Source organism: Podarcis cretensis, assembly GCF_951804945.1.
Source record: "Podarcis cretensis genome assembly, chromosome: 1".
NCBI lineage: Eukaryota > Metazoa > Chordata > Lepidosauria > Squamata > Lacertidae > Podarcis > Podarcis cretensis.
Window position 1 is genome coordinate 29,184,155 of NC_137170.1, and position 20,971 is coordinate 29,205,125.

At 41.3% G+C, this 20,971-nt stretch overlaps 1 protein-coding gene and 1 long non-coding RNA gene across 14 annotated transcripts in view; one reads left to right on the forward strand and one right to left on the reverse strand.

The window, feature by feature from the left end:
* Positions 1-20,971, reverse strand: part of NRXN3 (neurexin 3) — a 1,235,498-nt gene that overhangs the window by 150,263 nt on the left and 1,064,264 nt on the right. For all 13 annotated transcript variants that reach the window (XM_079988538.1, XM_079988533.1, XM_079988539.1 and 10 more), the window contains one exon: positions 20,117-20,288. In XM_079988538.1, the coding sequence (XP_079844664.1) occupies positions 20,117-20,288 (172 nt within the window). The remainder of the gene's footprint in view (positions 1-20,116; positions 20,289-20,971) is intronic.
* On the forward strand, positions 3,575-5,999 carry LOC307223201. The gene is made up of 2 exons (XR_013842028.1): positions 3,575-3,650; positions 5,668-5,999. It is a non-coding gene; the product is annotated as an uncharacterized lncRNA (long non-coding RNA).

Consider the following 20,971-nt stretch of genomic DNA (forward strand, 5'->3'; position numbering starts at 1 on the left):
AAATGACACCTGAAAATTCAAGTAAGTTTATACTGCAGCATTAGCATCTTTTCATGTTCCTTTTTAACTTTATTTTTCCCCATTTATCTGAACCATTATTCAGAAAGCTTTAAGAACATGTGCATGAGAATGTGCTCGTCTCCGTACTTCATGGACAAGACTGAGTTAAAGGACAAGTTTCTCATTATCACTGTACACATAAAATATTCAGTAGAGAAGGAAACTGTGCCAGTTGCAAAAATCTCATTCATTAAAATATTCTTTGCATTTCAAATTATTATTTTCCATGCAGCAACTTTAATGAAAACAACACAGACTTTATCAGGAAACAAAAATACTTTTACAGGAAAAATTACATTCAACCATAGTTAATAAAATGATTGGATAGTTTGGTTGGTCATCTTAGAGAACAAACGCCATAGCAGTAGTACTTTAGGTGACCTTGGGCTATATGTTGTCCCCTGAAGCACAGCTCTATGAAATAATCACCTCTTTAATAAGCATTTGATTATTTGTATATCAAGTGTGGAGAACCTTTGGCCCTCCAAGATGTTGTTGAACTACAGCCCCCATCAGCTCCAGCAAGCATGGCCATTGGCTAGGGAGGAAGGGATGCAATGTCTTGAGGACCAAAGGTTCCCCACACCTCATTTATATTTTTGGAGTCAAAATCTGATTCTTGACAGAGAGAAGAGACATTAATGGAAAGTGTCTATACAATAAAGTACCAATGGAATCTTCTCATGTAAGTGGAAAGACTGCAGAGACCGGACTCATCGTTCATAAAACATTAATAATAATCTACTGATTTATTTTTGCTACTTGTGGCCAAAGTGATTTTAAAACCCTTTCCCCTTTGTACACACTTCCTTGCCTCTTATAATCAACCCCCAGAAATCTATTCATCATTTGTATCTCAATGCAAAATACATTATGGGGAAATAATAACCGTTAAAAACATCCTAACATCTTTTGCCTGATCTATATTTGGAAGAAAGAAGTAATCAATCTTGGAATGTTGCTATCACCACCAAACTGAATTCACAGGCTTTCCTGCAAGTATTAATCTTGTCTTATATTGGATAAGTATAATTCAGTAAGTTTAAACTACATATGGTGAAGGGCTGGAGAGAGGCTTCCACAGATTATAACATTATCACGGAGAAAGGATTAATTAGTTATGATAATAATAATAATAGTTATGCGGAATGGATACACAAGTGATTCACATACCCCTGCTTGTTATGCTTCTGGTGTGACAACTGGAGGAGGAAGTTGTGTGTCTGTCCTATGTATGGTCATAAAATGTTTGTATACCCCATGAATATCAACAGAAGAGTGACCAACAAATTTCCTCTCCAGATGTCACATTGGAAGCACAAAATGCAGACATCCAGTGCTCTCATACCCCAAGATCTAGTGCTTTTTTCAGGGGGAACTCACAGAAACTCAGTCCCAGCACCTCTCAGGTGGGAATCATTGCCGTTCTAAGAGAACAAGGGTGTTCATGGTGAGTTCCGGCAACTATTTTTCTAGAAAAATAGAACTACATATCCCAATCCATCTGAATGAAAAGTATATCATTACACATATAATTAGCATGACTCTGAACAGGTACATATGGTGTCTTTCCTAGTCAATGTTAAGTATATCACTGCTAAGAAGAGTCTACTTACAAGAGGAGCAATGTCAAAGAAAGTAAACTTTGAGACGATAGAGTCCCTCTTCTGAAAACCAGAAAATGAATTAATTAATTTGGTGATGTATATCCCACCGGGTCTGAGAGCAGAATAGCAATCACCTTTCCTGTGTGCAGGAGGAGTCATGAGCTCACAGGAATCATCCCTTCTAATACTGCACTGATTGCTCAACCAATTATATGTGCATATTGGCCAGGAAAGTGTGTGAACTAGTTCATCCATGATGCTTCTGAGACCAAACATTAAAGGATGAAGATCTTTTGTTTGAGTCACAAAGCAAATATATTTTCTAAAATTCCAGCAAGGAGCTAAATAGAAGATAGACCCAGCAAAGATATGCACATCCCCTTTGCTAACATGGATAAAAGCAGTGTGAGAAGGCAAGAGGACAAAGAAAGGCCTGTTCATTTCACCTGTGAAATCTATGCTGGCCAGGCCACTGGCAGAGGAAGAGGGGGGCAGGGGGATCCGGCGGCACAATCTCGGTGGGGTGCCATTGCAGCTGCCCGCCCACACTGGACGCCATGCCCCTGCAGGCAGCGTGCCCCGCCCCCAGGCGGGGGCCACACCCCTGTGGGTGGTGCACCACGCCCCCGGACATGCACCACACCCCTACAGGTGGTGCGCCACACCCCGGGACATGTGCCAGCCCTGTCCCGGCCTGCTCTCCACTCCATGGTGCCGGAGCATGAAGCTCTGCCACTGGGCCAGGCTCTAAGGCCACATCCATACCATAGGTTTAAAGCAATTGTACCCTATGTTAACAGTCATGGCTTCCCTCAAATAATCCTGGAAACTGAAGTCTGTTAAGGGTGCTGGAAATTGTCCCTGTGGGGGGGGGTCTCCTAACAACTTTCAGCACCCAGGTTTCTTTGGTGTGAGCATCAAAGACAGAACTCCTCTCTGCTGATGGAGGGATACTCTGCCCCATCCTAACCCACTTCAGCTGGTCTCACTCTGTTAGCATTTCCCAACTCTTACCACTCGTATTATTTTTTTCTCATTCAGCATTTCACAAAGATTCTTCTCCTGCACAGCTAAACGGCGTGTTTTCTTTCTTCCCTCCCTGCCCCTTTAAACAAAAACTCAGACGATCTCAATCCAGACTTTAGTCCATGCAGCCAGTTTCTAAGCCAAAATGGGTTCTCAGACCGCAGAAATAAAAGAACAATTCAGACACTGACAGACGTTGCATCTTGGTCCGAACACTTTTATCGCTGTTAAAAGTGGAGCAGAACGGCTCAAAAGTTCCAGTAAATTGCACTGGGCATTTGCTTCCAGGTGGGAATATGAATACAATCTGATGTGCTCTCTTCTTCTTGAAGATGCTAATAAGAATGCTGCACAAAACACACACACACATCTGTTCTAAATTATCAAGGCAGGCAGTGCAATTTGGCATCCAAGAAAACAAAAGTAATGCTTCACGGTGACGTAAAAGACATGTTTTTCAAGGAGAAATTGTGACTAATATTTATTTCTAAAAGATACTCTTAAGTATTTTTAATACCACCCTTCAATCATATTCCCTGAAGTGGCTTAGAAAAAACCCAATACATTAAAATGTAAATACAAAAAATAAATAAATGCTAAAAGATTATAAAAGCAACATAAAACAGTCAGAAGGATTAAAAAGACATTGGAAAAGCTGAGGAAAAATGAGAAGAAAATAGGTACCAAGCGAACCTATCTACTGTAGGGGGAGTATTCTACAACTGGGGCGCTATCAATTTTGTGTAAGTTGAGACACGGGATTTGTTTGGCCTGACAGGCCAGATGCTAATCTTCTGCCACCTCCACAGGCCAACTCTGACAGGTGAGCAGGACAACCCACCTATCAATCATCCAATGTCATAATGATGTTCCTTGCAGAACCAGCTTGTTGCTAGGCTCTTTGGACAACAGATTTGCAAGCCCTGTGCCAGGTGGTGGCCATCTGCCTTTTAAAAGGTGATTTGACCATGGATCAATCAATGCCTAAAAGCCTTGATAGTTGAACAATGATCTCCCCCTCTCCCTGCCATGCACCTCAGGAGATCCACGTCAGCATAGCAACTTGGGAAGATGCCCTACCACTAACCTACTACCCATATCATGGCTGGCTAGTGCACGAGTGGGCATAATGGGATGCTGAGGCAGTTAGGAACAGCATAGTGCTGAACCAATATTTTTGGCCGTCCCCTAACCCCACCCCAGCCATTGGGTGGGGGGAGGGGTGAAAGCAGAAAGCCTTCAAAGACAAGAGTCAGGCAAAATTTATTGAAGTTTCCAGTAACCTCTCAGAACACCAGAAGCAGGAAATGTGGCCAAAACTTCCTTATTTACTTATTTTATTGCATTTATATCCCATCTTTTCCTTCATGGAGTTCAAGGTGGTGTACATGGTTCTGTGAGGCAGGTTAGACTGAGAGTGAGTGTGATGGCTTGTGAACGCTCTCCGCAAGAAATGCCTCTGCTCACTCAGAGATACATATATACAGTCTTTATTTTACATATGTACAAGCAGCACATTACAATCATGCATCCGAATCCTCCGGCTCAGATTCTGGGAGTGCCTTATGCCCGTCCCTTCTCCAACAGAAAAGGCGTGGAATTTTCATGTGATGTCTCTGTCCCCTCCTCTTTAACACTCTCCTTTCCTTGGCAGACGGAACAGGCATTGTTTCACTGTCTGTGCCAGAACTTCCTGTGCGGTGTTGAGGCTCTGGTCCAACATCTGTGAGCTGTCCCTGCACCTGGCTTTCCTTTCTTTCCTCCAGCGCCACTTCCTGCCCCCCTTCCTCTGCCTGTCTCTGTTCCTCCCCTTCATTCTCCGGCAATACCATGACAGTAAGCGACTGGCCCAAGGTCACACAGTGAGCTTCATGACCATGGAGATTCAAACCCTGGTCTCCCAGGTCCTGGTCTGACCACTCTAACCACTACACAATACTGGACTTCATGAAAGTCACATGAATGTGCCTCCCCAAAAGGAGGGGCAGGTAATCCCCTGAAAAAGAATGCACTCAGTTCACTGTCAGGAAATTACAAATGAGAGAGATGAAGGGGCTGTGTAAGAGCAGACCATAAAAACTGCTGTCTTGCCCAGCCAAGCCAAACTCCTATGGCTTCAGCACTTATCCCAAGCTAGTCAAACCTTGAACACTATTACTGCAAAACTTTAAGGGATGGTGATAATGTAAGTCCACTGTGAGCATACATCTGAAGATGGGTGCTGCTGCTTCCACTCCTCAGTGGTTCACTAGTAGAAACAGGGATGTCGTAATAAACTTCCCAGCTATCATAATTCTATACTAACTAGCATGAGCTTACGATCTGAATCAAATATGTCAGATTTCTTTGGATAAAGTGAGATATATACCGTATTTTTCGCTCTATAACACGCACCCGACCATAACACGCACGTAGTTTTTAGAGGAGGAAAATCCGTAGGCATGCTACCCGTAGGCATTCCCTCCATAACACGCACAGACATTTCCCCTTACTTTTTAGGAGGAAAAAAGTGAGTGTTATGGTGCAAAAAATACGGTAAATTGAAATCATCATCAGTGTATCAGGTTTTCCTTGATAATGTTGTTAGGTTTGTTATTCCCTGCAAAGAATAATTTATGTTAAAGCTGTTTTTAGTCTGTCCATAGAGTAGTCCATTTGAAAATTAAAGGAAAAGCCCACAAACACAGAGAGGCATCAGCTAAGTACAGCTAGCCTTGCAAGAAATTGCCTGGCCATCTCATTTCTTTCCGAACTTTTGCACAGACCTATCAAGGTAACCTACTTGTGCTTCAGTTTCCCCACTGAAAAAGCATCATTAAGGGACTTGAACAGAAGAGAAAACTATTTTCATTATTCAAGTTTGCTTCAGTTCCCAAGTATTTGTCCTTCTTCTCACTGCATTCCTTGTTTGAAAAAGTTAGAGAACTTGCTATTCTGGATCAGCTTTTCTTTTCTGTCCTCTCATTTCCTCTAGTCCACGATGACCTTGACCTCCTCTTTCCTTCTGATCCTGCCATTTCCTTTAAGCCTTGCCTTCGTCTTTCATTCCTCTCATTGTGATGCTTTTATTGTCAAGAGCTGAACTTCACACCGAGGCTACCTCAACCCACAGGCTTTGGAACAAAAGATAACATGGGCACTAAAAAGCACCAGGAACAAGAGACAGAATTAGCAGGCAAGACTGCAGTGGAGTGAGAAAAGAAAGTCAACTAAAGTTAGTCCTGTGATCACCCAGGCGAACTTGTCCCTAAGTTTCTCCTGGCCTCAAGAAACCTTTATGATTACAAAAACCATCCTACTTCTTAACTTCCACTTTTCTGCTGAATCTTTCCTTTAAGTTCCCTGGCACAAAATGTACAACATTCCAGATTCTGTAGTGTAAAACATCTATACTGGTATCTTTATAAGGACGCTTAAGAAATTTTGCTGGCTGTGAACCACAAGCTGGTGACCAGACTAAAGCCAACAGTAGGCTTCATGGCTGAGTAACTACTTGAATCCCAGTCTCCCGGTTCTGTGTCCAAAAACACTACCCACTACCTCACACTACCTTACACTTAATCCTCACATTCCACACTCCAGAATATGTGAGTGCACTGAGCTTGAGTGGCAGCTCACAGCTCAAAAGGATGTTCCTGCAGCTTAGACCCAGGTGTCAAAAAGGATGGCAGCCATAATCAGGCCATCAACAAGGTAAGTAGGCAATGTGCTGGTACAGTAGGACCTTGGACAGCTCTAAACTGACAACTTCTTCCAATAAGAAGAAGTTGCCCTATCTACCTCTCAATGGTTCCTTCTCCTTTCTGGGAAATAAGTCAGAAAGATTCATCTGGCCTGTAGCCAGATGCATTGTGGGTGCATTGTGTGTGTTCAGGAATGGGCACTGGGAGACATAGGGCCTTCATGGTGAATGTGACAGTTCCTCAGGAGAACCCAGATCAGGAGTCTCTGGCTTAGTGGCAGGGCCCATGTCTAGTGGGTCTTCTGCTTGTTCTGCTGGCCCTCCTCCTGATCTAGTCTGAACAAGCCGGGTACGAACATCAACCAAAGTTTCATATTGCCTATGAAGCAGGAAAGGGATTAATTGAAAGATTATTTGTATAATATACCTGTTTTCTTTTGGACAACTCAAATCCAGCTAAACCATTAAAACTTAAAACAACAACCTGGAATTGACATAGAGGAAAAGCAGCCAATCAGATCAGGAACTGTAAAAGAAGTGCTGTTTAATTACAATTTAATCAAAGGTGTTTTGTTTGTTGCTTATTAAAATTAAGCCAGTTTATTGCCAGGGACAGGTGGAGAAGAGGAAGTTAAAACAACCCATCTGCCTTTGTAAGTGAATATTTAAAAAATAATAATCATGGAGACATTACTGAATCATTGCTTTAAAAAACAGGATAGGTAAATCAGGTCCTCATTTGTTAGTGTCCACTATAGTCTCTGAATGGCACCATAGCTATGAAATGGGATATGTACAGAGTAGAGTAGGGTGGTATTTTTATTGTTAGAATTATAATTCCATTTTGGCTACAATGGAGTAAACGGGGGCTGTCTCCAAAAAATGGTGTTGTTCATTGGAAGGTGCCAAAAGTTGCATAAAACATATGGGAGATAACAGCTCTCTTTAGGCATGAAAAAACTCATAGTGCGTAGGATTCCTGATTTTGGAGGAGCTTGTAAGGGCTGCCTCTCCCCTTATGAACTGACCCGGAGCCTGCAATCATGGAGGCCCTTCTTCGTGTGCCACTGCCACAAGAGGCCTGGAGAGCAGCAAGACGAGAATGGGCCTTTTCTGAGGTGGCTCCCCATTTGTGGAATGCTCTCCCCAGGGATGTTCACTTGGTACCCTCATTACATATCTTCAGGCACCAGGCGAAAATGTTTCTCTATAACCAGGCCTTTGGATGATTTAACCTTCAGTGCCCTTTTAAATGTGTTTGTGGGAGGGGGTGTTACAGGTTTTACCATGTATTTTGTGTTCTCATTTTTTATTTTTATGCTGTGAACCACCTTCTGACCTTCGGATGAAGGGCGCTATACAAATTTAATAAATAATAATAAATAAGAATTCGGATTTGATATCCCGCTTTATCACTACCCTAAGGAGTCTCAAAGCAGCTAACAATCTCATTTCCCTTCCTCCCCCACAACAAACACTCTGTGAGGTGAGTGAGGTTGAGAGACTTCAGAGAAGTGTGACTAGCCCAAGGTCACCCAGCAGCTGCATGTGGAGGAGCAGGGAATCGAATCTGGTTCACCAGATTATGAGTCCACTGCTCTTAACCACTACACCACACTGGCTCTCCCAGTGTAGTACATACAGGAAAATCTACTTACAAACCCCTTTCAGATCTTACTGGTCAACATAGCAAGGTCAGTGTGAGGCCTGGGCCAGCACACACAGCCCTGCCCCTCCTCAGGGCCAGCTCAGCCATTAGGCAAGATGAAGCAGCCAACTTGGGCGGTGAAAGCGGTGAAAGCCAAAGATCTGACACCCCCATGGGCGCTCTGCCATCACAGGAGAAACGGTGCCAGTTTTCATCAAGATCTCACCAGAAACCTCCATGGTCATCGCCACAGGTAAGGGAGGCTTTGGTGTTGTGGCGTGGCACATTCTTGTTCCGTGTCAGGCGGAGAAACAGGATGTGCTGCCCCTTCGCCTCCTACATGCTTAGATTATTGTGGGCAAAGTATGCACGCTCAAGAAGACTTCTCCCATAATTTTGAACAGTTGGCCCACTACCCTCAGTTCTTGACTACTGAATTCAGAGCTCAGTTGTTTCTCAAATCCTGCAGCGAGATCATGAACCTAGGACAGAGCGCTCTCCAACAACTGACCCTCTTCCTTTTAAACAAAAGCATATTGTTCCATCCGAATGGCTTTGTGTTTTCTGAAGCCTTTCTTTGAGCAAAGGAAATGCTGACATGTGTGTCTAAGCTCCTTCTGTCACCACTGCATGTCATCTGGGCTGGGCTGGGATTGCAGCTGGCACTGTTCTTTCTGCAGGCAGTGGGTCTGGAAAGCACAAAGTTATTGCTCAAGCTGCCAAGCCCTCTGGCCAGCTGTTTATTGTTTTTGTGTGTGTGTGTGTGTGCGCGCACACACACGCACATCCATGGAGGGGTGTGTGTTTGTGTCTTCAGAATATTTGTTATTATTCCATTTGACCAGAAAACTGAAACAGAAGTAACCTGACAGAAAAATGTAGCAATATTAGTACCCGGAGGTTCTCTGAGCTGAACTGTCATGCACAATTTTCCCACTGCGCAATGATCCACATAGGCTGCTTCTCCATCTCTGCCATAACACCCCCCATCATCACATAAGGTTTGCACTCAACAGCATGAAAACGTCATAAGACGATCTGCAGGTGAACCGGTAATAATTAATCTCACATTGCTAAAGTAGGAAGAAATGTATCCGTGGAAACAGGATGAATGACATCACCGGTTCCCACAATGCCTATAATGTAAAGTTACATGGCCATGTGTGTCGACAATTCATGTTATCCTTTCCCCTTAAAAGAAGTGTGTGGGGGGGAATAGTTCACATTGACAATGCACAGAACTGCATCACATGCTATGTGGTCAGTGGATCAGTCATGTTTCCCCACCACATGAACAGATTTTCCCCTTCCTTGTTCATTCTCTCTCTCTCCCCCACCCCACGCCTCTTTTCCTCAACTATGGGAACCTACACAAATGCGATTCTTAAACTCCTGATGGCAAGGAGCAAAGGAGAAAAAAAGAATTATTTATTCAAATTATGCCTGGAAAACCAAAGATTCAAGAACACATAAAATGGGACTTATTTTTAGAGTGAGATAGAATTATTGACATGTGCCATATAAGTGGATTGCGGGATGGTTCCAAAGTATCTTCATCCAAGTATCTCCCTGGTTTTTTTGTTTTGTTCTGGATGAGCTGCTCTTGTTTCTGAAGTGAAACCAAAGCATCAGAAATACTCTTATTGTTCTGCTTCTTTCTGTTTCCAGATTTTGCACAGTACACTTTTTGCAGTTGCTGTAGCTAATTTTAGAGCCCATGTGCTGGAGTAGTGATGAGTACTGTATTTTTTAATTTCTGGTTTTAATTAGATTAGGTTGAATCTAACATTGCATGAATGGAACATGCATTAGTGGGTTGGGGAGAAACCCAGACCAGATTCTGGTATGAGGGCATGGGGTAAGGAAGGCCTGCTGTGTGAGCAGGTGTTTTCTGGTTGTAGCAAGCTGTACCTGCTCCTGTACCTGCTCCCTGATCCCTTTTTCTTGAGTGGAGATGACAGTGCCCTTTGCATGCACAGCACAAGTTTTACCAATGAGCTACAGTCCCTGGCTTTGGTGTTGTTGTTTCTATATTTATATTTCTTACGTCATGGGTCCCAAGGTGCCACAGATGTGGTTCTCAGGTGGCGTGATCCATTCAGGCACTGCCAAGACCCAAACCTACTAAGATATGCAAAGGTGGTGTTCTCATGCACATATGTCCTGTGTAAGTGCATACAATCTACATTTGCAGAAGTTTCTCAGTGCATCTGGGAAGAGGTGACTGTATGTACATGTGCTACCCAATCATGTTTGTGTTTCGATTTAGCTTTCATAAATTTGATGCACACATTCTAACCCCGGAGTGACAAGCTACAATCAGCTCTTGATTTCATCAACTTGTCATGCTTTAATCATTCCTCTTGGCAGATCTTTCAACATATGCTACAGCACCATCTTCTAAAACAGGCGTTCCCCCAATGCTGTTTTATTAACTCCGTCTTTTAATTTATTTTGGGCTTCTTATAAGATGCAGTCAATGTGTCTGAAGAGAGGCTGTCAGTCTCCGATCCACATGGCTGGGAAGCATTTGAGGGCTCATTTAAGTCCCACAAAATGAGTAAAAGATGAAAAATTAATCAGTGAAAACACCAGCTATGAAAAAGCACCATTAGGGATCTTCTCAAACTGCCCACAACACTGATGGAAATTCAAAGTTAAGGTCACTTCATTGACTCTTATACAGATGCCATAAAGAGCAGAGGGAGTTTAAAGAGACTAGAATCTAGCCAATTCCCTGAAAACGACGCTTGGAATAGACTAAAATGTTATCAGTTCTTAACAGATGCCACTAGTCAAGACTAGACTGGTTTGCCCATTTTCCTTTCATCAATACTGTACTGAGGTTAGGGCTGAAAGTCTATGCACCCAACTGGACCATGTAATTCATGATATGGGACATGTAAACCATTTGTATGATTGCAACCCAGTTTTTCCCTTTCAAGATTAAAGTAACACAGAAATCTAGCCTGATGATACATGCCTCATTATTTTGTATACATTGTGGTAGAAGGAGATGGTACAAGTAAAGCCAACTGGTTCACTGTGCCAGAAGGGATATTTATAGTACAAATGTCCTGCTGAACTCATTGTATCCCTAGGTAAGTGCATATAAAGTTGTATGCATACACATTACATTCTGTTTCTTGAATTTCCCCAAAACCTTCCTTAAAATGGGGCAGCCCTCATACAACCCTAGTGATGGATTGAAAGGTAACAGAAGTATCTGGTGTGCCATGCTCAGAATCAAGCTATTTTGCATTTCATATTCCTTAATAAATACCATTCTATCATGCCACCCATGACAAATGCAGATTAGAATCCCCATGGTTTAAAAACACACACACACAAGGGAAAATAGCCATCCTTTCCTTGTTTCTTATGATTATGATTATTCCCATCACCCTTTTCAGATTGAAGGATGACTCATATTTATTTTAAAATGTAGCAAATAAATGTAATAAGATTTTCAAAGTGGCAAACAAGCTTTATACTAAAGCAATCGTAAAAACACAAAGCCCATTGAAATAAACAACCAAGCCGCTAATAAAAGCAAAGGTACATGCATCAGCACCATAACCCTAAAATCATGCTCAAAAGCCGAGAGGGTGTATATGTTTGTGATATTGCACCAGAAACAGGTCTTTGATAATAGATGCAGGGTGGACTTAAATCCTTTATTCTTGACAACTGACACTTCTTCAGTTTTCACAAACCTCGTCAGTGTCACATCTGAAGCAATAAGATGAATGGCGAAGTCCATGGATCAGTCTACATTCTGCCTAGCAACTCCACTGTGATCTGTTTGGTGGAATCAGTTCCCCCAATGACTAGTCACAGTTCTATACATACACATCTCTCTTCCCCAGCTCTCTTATTTGGTCCCAAAGGTCTCTCTGCTAAATCTCATCTTTAGGATCTACAACAGCCTAGGCATTATCAGATGAAATAGCCCCATCATAATCTCATGCTCTTCTGTGTTTTGGCTAATTCCTTTACAAATAACCTTGAGTCTTCTGTATGTCCTCTCCTCATATCTTAGGAGAGAATCTCACTTTCCCCTTCAATCCCTCCCCCACAAATATTATCTTTTGCTGTCTTCTGGGTGGTTATGTTTAATCTCAGGATTAAGCAGAAGCCCGTAGTTTGCCTTGAACAGCTTATCAGCTTCCAAGAGACATTTACAAGGAGAGAAAGGCTCTGGTTTTGATAGCAGTAATTGTATTTAGCTTGTAAGATACAAGGCTATTTATCTCATGTCTGGGAAATCACAGAGGAGGGAAGAATGGAGAATGCTGGCTGATAAAAAACAAAACTAAATAGAATTAAAAAAATAAAAAAGGAAGTCAAGAAGAAAAGAAACAACTTCCCCACGACACCCCCAAGTGGGAAGATGCTCTAAGAAATGGACTAACCATTGTATAAAATACAACTCTTTTGGAAAAAGAGATAAAAGAGGAAGGCGTGAGGTGAACAAGAGCTGGACGAAAAAGGAGACATCTTCAAGGAAATTAGAATTCAGTGCAGTTCAAACTACATGAATCTTTGCTGCCTGGTTTGTAGCAGCATTTGACCCCATTTTTTGAGCTGCGAAGAACAGACACTTCCTTCACAATGCTGAGGCTTGCTCCCGCTTGCTCCTGGGCACCTGATCTACAATTGCTAGCTGGAGAGGGCCATGTTTATGTCATTTACTTTTGCATTTATATCCCACCTGTCTTTCATAAAATTCCACAAATGGGGCAGTGTTCCATCTAGGAACCAACCGTGCCTATGTCTGGTCAGTGCCTGGATGGGACATTGTCTCGGAACTTCAACCTCATTGTTGCATCACATGAGAAGACAGGCAAACTAATGGCAGTGTACTGGAAGAAGCAAAATGAAAAAAAAAAAAATCTTTCCAGTAGCACCTTACAGACCAACTAAGTTTGTTGTTGGTATGATCTTTCGTGTGCATGCACACTTCTTCAGATACACTGGAACAGAAGTCACCAGACCTTTATATATAGTGAGAGAGTGGGGAGGGGTATTACTCAGAAGGGTGGTGGGAATGGGTGATTGGCTGATAGGTGTGGCAAACCTGTTGACGACTGTTAACGACTGCAATTGGTCTTACAGGAAAAAGCAAGGGGTGAGATGGCTAAAAATAGCTTTATCGTGTATAATGAGATAAGAATCCAATGGTCTTAGTTGGACTCTAAGGGGCTACTGGAAGGAATTTTTTTGTTTTGTTTTGACTACGGCAGACCAACACGGCTACCTACCTGTAACTGGAAGAAGCAAAGATCACCAGTGTCAAAGCAATGATTCTTCAACATCAACTTTGTTAGACTGGTCATATTGTGCGGATGCCTGATTATCGTCTTCCAAAGCAACTACAGTGGTACCTCCGGTTGCGGACAGGATCCATTCCGGAGCTCCGGTTGGATCCTGATGTTTTCGCAACCGGAGGGACCACTTCTGCGCATGCGCATGCAGTGAAGCACTTCCAAGTTTGCCGCTTTCACAACCCAAAGTTTATGTTACCCGTGGGTAACGTAAGCCAAGGTGCTACTGTACTCTATTCTGAACTTAAAAATGGAAAGTGTAATGCTAGTGGTCAATAAGAGGTTTAAAGACTCTCTAAAGGCAAATCTTAAAAAAAAAAAGTAGTATAAACACCGGCAACTGGGAAACACTGGCCTGTGAGTTCTCCAAAGGTGTCATGGACTTTGAAGATGTTTGAACTCAGGACGAGAGGGAGAAACGTACTAAGAGGAAGGCACGCTTGGCAAATCCACACCGTGATCAACTCCCGCCTGGAAACCTATGTCCCCACTGTGGAAGGACGTGTGGATGCAGAATTGACCTCCATAGTCACTTACGGACTCACTGTTAAGACCATGTTCATGGAAGACAATCTTACTCAGCTATGAGTGATCACCAGAGAAGAAGAATGTATCATTTGCTTTCCAGGCCACACCCTTGGACAATATCTTGGGGGTGGAGGGGTATGGAGCGAACCCAATCCTAAACAAACTTATTAGGGAATAAGCCATGCTGGACTTCCATACCAGTAAGCATGCTTTAGTTCATGCTGCAGACTTTCCCTTGGATCCCTTGAGTGATCAATATAATTGGCATTGGGAAGGAACTTTCTCCAGACTGGCAATGACCCTGGAAGGTTTCTGCTTTCCTCTACAATATGCAGTTTCGTTTGTTCACATGAATCCTTTCAAATATTTGCTCCGTAAATGCCTTTATGCCAGGGATGGGGAAGCTATGGCTCTCCAGATGTTGGGCTCCAACCTTTTAGTCCAGTCAACGTGGTTAATGATCAAGGATGATGGGGATTGTAACTCAACAACATCTGGAAGGCCACAGTTTTACATAATATTGCTTGCCTGCAGGCAGAAGTTCAGTGAGAGAGCAAATATATTACATGCAATGGGGCAGGTTCAGTCCCTGGCATCATCAGTCAGGGCTGGGAGTGATCCCTGCCAGCAATCTGGAGGAAGTGTAGTAAATACGGAATTAAATGGGCAATGCTTTGAGTCAGTATGACAGTTTTCTGTGTTCACCATGGCATGAATTCCATAATCCAGTGACTGGAGTCCCTTGGAAGCTTATCAGGAGTTTGTCAGTCACATCAGTAATGAAGACAAATGGCACTAAATATGTTTTATATACCATAGCAAAATATCCCCATAATGTGCAACTCCAGAGGAGTGTTTGGTGTGTCTTGGTCCAGCAATTAGAATTAGTAGTTTTTAAAAACTACATAGGAAGCCACATTCAAGCATTAATTTAACAGATTTTCCCTCAACAATTCTACATTTGTTTTTCTTGCAAAACATACCTTTTCAGGTGTATTTTATTTTATTTTATTTTTTTAGCCCAGAGCTGCACCACAACATTTTGAGAGAAGTGCAAAATTCAAAGGATTATTAAGTTCTGAAGGATTGCTGTGTTCCCATGGGAATTCACAAGGTTCCAATTAGTCAGGCTTCCCTAGTCCATATACAGGTTTAGGACCAGGTCTGATGACTTTCAGTATAGCCCAGTACTGTCTTCTTCAACTGGCAACAGTTCTCGAGTCTTTTGCAGAGGACTTCCCCATGACCTGGAACATCTTGTTAACTGGAGATGTCAGTGATAGAACCTGAAGCCTTCTGCCTGCTGATCTGCAACTGTGCCATGGTCCCTTTCTTACCACCTTGTGGAATACTGGGCCGATTAACTAATTAATAACACCATCACTTTCTTTGCTTGCATGGCTATTGGTTGTGATGGAGTCAGATGAAGCAGGATGACCCCCTACTGAGTAAGGTTTTTTTGGGGGTGTCTTTTTTAAAAACTAAATACAAGCTTTGAAAACAAGTGTTTCTTTAAAAGGCAAACAGCTTCTCTGAAGCACAACACTAATTATTACAGGTGGTTTGGTTTCCACTAGAGCTCTGTCCAACCCCTCCCTCCCTCACCTCTTTATACAATCTTCCTACTGCTCTGAAGGATGCTCAGGCACCCAATGGATGAATAAACATACAGCATGTGAAGTTCGTTTTAATGTACATTCCATTTCTGGTAAAGCCCCAGATGTATTTTGTAAGCAAACAGAGCAAGACAGAAAGGGGTGAGGGAGCCTCCTGTCTCAGAAGTAATTGAAACCTAGGTACCTATCTTATGTCCATGTCAAGGCAAGAGATTTATTTTTAACACTTCTAACCATCTTGGATTCTTTCCTTACTTGAGGATTCAGGGGTGGGTTGTTGTTTTTTTTTAAAAATGTCCTTTTTTTATAGTGAAATGTCCAAAACATGACAGTCTTTGCGGCAATAAAAGCATGCCAGAAAGAGGCTTCAGCGACTTGTATTAGCACCCATCAGGAATGTAGTTCGTAGATGAGACAACATTCTCCAAATCACAAAGCAATCTTGGAGAAAGCATTCAGTACTAGGAAGACAGTACTAGGAAGTTATTCCACTTTATTCTCAGACCACGTGGGTGTTGCATGAATTCTCACATGGGAGGGCAATAGGAGAAAAGGTGAGAGACAGGCATATAGTCATCTGCTTCAATTGCATTGCTATTTTTGATCCATGCATTTCCCCATTACTGTTACTAATGTCTGTCGGGAGCACATATATAAAAATAATCATTAGAATCATAGAATCTTAGAGTTGGGTCATCTAGTCCAACCCTGGCAATGCAGGAATCTCAGCTAAAGCATCCGTGATTGTTCCTCTGGGACAATGGACACACACAGCCAACAACTGTTCTGCAGTTGCAAGTTATGCTCCACAGGTATATCTTCCAGAAGCTAATAGGCCTTCCCATTATAGTATTTAAGACTATCTGTCCCTTCACTGTTGTTACCCCCCCCCCATCTCTGCGTCTTCTTCTGTCTTGAAATAAGTGGCTGAGCCCCATTATTCTCTTCTACTCACTCAGAGGTTCCTCATTTAAGCATTTTCACAAGACCAGAAAACTCACTCAGTGGCATTGGGATAAAATAGATGCTTGTAATTTAAGCCGTGTGGCATTTAAGGCAGCGGATGCATGTGACACAGATCCATTCTCGCAATGGCTATTGTATGGGTGAAGCCATTAATCACACTGAAAATGCTTAATAGGGATAAAACCAGCATTGAAGATTCAGGTACGGGGTTCTACCAAGACTCATCAGCTGTTTTAAGGGTCATTGTAGAGATTGTCTCTACATGGTAAATTCTATTTCTGCTTGTGACTCTCTTTAATGTTCTGCTTAACCCGTCACTTTTGAAACATTTGTAATCGCTTTGTGTTTGAAGCATCTTTGTAGAATTAGCAGTTAGCCAAACTGTACTGAAAATAAATTACTTTGGGGTTATTCATGAACATTCACTGAAATGTCTAGAGGCTCTTTAATTACCTGGCTATATTCACAAAACCCAGAAACCGAAACAGCAGACTGTAGTGTTCCAGTTTAAATTATCCAAATTGTTTGATTATCCACATTCACCATACACTACTATGTAGCCGCAGTTTAAAATAGCCCTATGTAACTAGAACCCCTGCTTGTTTGAACTTCTAATTATCCATATATTTCGGGTGTTCCCACCCTTACCAAGCCATTTAAATTACATGAGGTTGCGTTGTGTATCCCTGTGTACAAAGAAATGGAATGTAAATAAGTCCTTTGCAGCATCAAATTTCAGCATAAAAAAATTCTTAGCTCCAAGGAGTGAGCTGGATGCTCTGGTCTGTAATTGGATAGATGAGCCACAATTGTGTAGGGTTTATTTGTTTGTTTATTTTAGAACTTCATAGGAGTATTAGCGGGATTTATTTGAAACCTACTTTAGAAGAGGAAAAGTGCAATAACATAAATCTAATATCTATTTTAGTTCCCTGGTTTTCCACATCACATGGTGGATTCCTTGTTGACTAATGTCATATGCAGTGGTTTAGCTGACAATGAACTTCATAACTACCACACTTTCCACAAATTATAAAATTTCAGTTTGCAAAAAACCCCCCAAAAACCAACTTGCACAAAATGATTGCTGAGATATCCATTGGATTCTTTAGAATACGAATGAAGAGCTTGTAGCCCAACAACTTATCTAGCTTAAATTGGACTCACTGTCATTTTGTGATGGCTATCTTCCCTTGGAGAGCTGGAAGGTCAACCTATAGCTGAGAACGGTGGCAATCCTCAGCCTCCTGCCTTCCAAAGCAGAAGTAGCAACAGAATTACTTCTTCAAAACATTTTTAGTATGGTATGTGAAACAATGCAGCACAGTGACATTTACAAATTTCTCCTGAGTGCCATAATTTGGTACCATCTAATTTATGAACAGCTTCTACAGTACAACAAATTATAGGATGCATCCTGAACTTTCCTCTCTCTTTTTCTGTTTGGGCTGCAAGCTGCATATCAATAGAGTAACCAAATAAAGCTGTAGTTACTTAATTGGTGGAGGGCAATTTTAAATTGGTATACTGTGACTAAAGGACATATATCCATACTTTTTAGGCTAACAGGGAATGAAAAGGAAACATTGACATTTTCCTTTGATAACCAGTGGTATCTTTTTGATTATATAATTGGTTTCCTTCAACTGAGGTGATATGCAGATTTATTTAAATTTGATTGAAATGTGTGTGTGTGTGTGTGATCTCGGCCAAATAGATACCCTTTGACAGTCAACTTAAGGGAGAATAATCTTCTCTGAAGGCTCTGCAGCCTCTGAATCTGTGAACATCGCTGCTACCCACAGTGTACTTTAGGATTATTTGAGCTAAGATGCATTTACAAAGGTATATTTTATGAGAAAAATTATCCAACATGCAAATTTTCATGCTGATATGTCAAATTTATTTAGAATTTGAAAATTAATGCAGAAAAGGATAGGAGCAGACTTAGATATGAAACTGTGTGAAATTGATTCGTACCTGAGAAACTGCTACAGGCTGTAGCATGGCTAATAGGAGAACTCTTAGGTCAATGATAGATTAAGTCAAATGGTGAGAGGAAAATGGGGTATTTCTATGAGTTTAGCATTGTCTGGGAATAAGACACTGGATTCTTAGCACAAACTATTAAGGCAAAGTTTTCTGCTTTCTCTTCTGATTTTCAGTGAGTGTGTATCTCATCTCTGTGAAACATATTGTAGTCTGCCCTTGCAATTTCAGAAGGAAGCGCCCAATATGGCACAAACCATAGATAAATATCCCTTTATATTCACTGTTACTTTGGCCTGCAAGCATGACAACACATTACAGAGGGAGAAAATACAGTTATTACTTGAAAGAGAGGTTCTATTTATTGTTCCTGAATTAAGATGTGATTACTAAAATAATTTCCTTAGGGGTGCCAAATCATTAAAGTTTATTTTTTAAAAGTAGTAATAGTCAATTAACTGTGCTATTTCAATCAAACAACAAACTAATTGAAGAACAAAATTAATAAACAGGAAACTCAGTATACCCACAATAAACAGACTCACAATCTCTGCATCTTCTTTCTTTGCCCAACTAGCAGTATTTCCTGCTTATCCCACTGCACCATCTTGGTTTAGCAGTGCATTTACCGTACTAGCCAATAGATTTCTTCAGCAGCAGGAGTGAGTAGCGCAGCAAAGCGAAGCAAGTTTAAGGGGAAGGAGCAATCTGGAAGTCCTAGGCAACTTAAGAGGAAACCACCACTAAATGTCTCCATTAATTGCATGAATCAGATAGTGTTGCTTTTCAGTCCTATGGGTGATTAAAGGGAAGGCAGTTAAAAAATAAAATTTAAAAAATCATTTTAAAATTTTGTGCTACTGAAATTCCAAGCACCAATTTCTGGTGGTGATGCTGTAACAGGAAACTTTCCCAAGAAGGAAGAAAAGCAACAACAAGCAGTACCAATGTTAATGATCAAGAGTGTTCATGATATATTAAATTTATTGTAGCTCCTCCTTCCCAGACGTCATATGCTACACCCCATTTTCATTGATTCAGAAAAGCCACAAGTAGCAATTGTATGTTTGTCAAAACCATTTAGGCAGCAGTCTACAACTTACATGGCAAATGTTCTTCCTAACTTCCTACAGGAATATTCCAGAGTATACAGATTATGAGTAGAGCCAATGCTTTTTTCTGAGGGTACGCAGGGGTACACATACCCCTAAACATTTTGTGAATCTAAGTTTGGCCTCATTGAAGGGCAGTATTTCAATATGAGTAGGAAAATGGGAGTACCACTAAACATTTTTTTAGAAAAAAAAGCACTGGGTAGAGCTACTTTTGTTACTTTGTCTCTGCAGAATCAGATTATATTCAGAGGTTCCAACATTTGGCATGTGTATGTTGTTGTTTTTTGACACATTACATGCACTTCATATGTGTGCCACTCCTTAAAATACAGATGTTCCGCAAAACACCTTATACCCAACGTGGTGAACACGATCTGATTATTTCAGCTTTTACAAACTGAGAGAAATTTTGTTCAGCTCTTTGTTCCTCCAGGTGGAGCTGTTAATATTTGTATGCTGTGCACCAATATACTGTGCAGCTCCTGTATTAAGGCCCAAGGTTAATACCTTAAGAGAGAATGAGAGAGAAAGATTTCTCAGTTAGACATTTACCTGAAGGATAGTGTTCATTCACTGGCCAACCATCTACCTGAAGAGTAGCATTGCCACCATTTCGGGTAAAGCGTACGACATGATATTTGCCATCATTGACTGGGGTGCTTTCTTCTTTGATCGAGATATCTACTGTTCCGATGTTGAAAACTACACCAATCTTGCCTTGTTCCTATGAAGAAAAGAACAGAGAGGATAATAATATTTTTTTTAAAAAAACCTTTTGAATTCAGATCCCACTATGATATAGAAAGCTGGTCCACTAAATAATGGACCCAATATATGTATTTAGGGAAGAGCTTCATTAACTGGGCATCACTAGTTCATACACAGGCAATGTGTGTCATGAGAACAACATATTTGAAAAAGGACAGCTTCTCCAGTTGAATAAAATTGTCGTTATCCATACTAGGATCCTGGTGTTGAACTAGAAGTTAATCCCTTTATGTTTCTAAAGCGAGAGATGGAAACTTTATGTACGGTATCTCACAGAGAAACTGGACCTTTAGTGTCATCGGCCTAGTCCTGTGGAACACCCTGCCAACTGAGATTCAGCAGGCGCCTTCTGTGGCAACATTTAAATGCCTGCTGAAAAAAGATTCTGTTCTGCTAGGCCTATGCAGGGAGTTAAGACTACATCATCCAGAATGGTCTATTGACGTTCGTTTTTGTTTTTGTTTATTTTCATTTTTGACTTGTTTTTAACTTTTCATGATTTTATTGTTTGGTTTTTATACTGTGGTAAACCGCTGTGATATATTTTTATGATACAGCAGTATATACATATTGTTATAAATAAAACAAGCAAACAAATAAAATTTAACTGACGGGACGTCCAAGTATACTACTTTTATT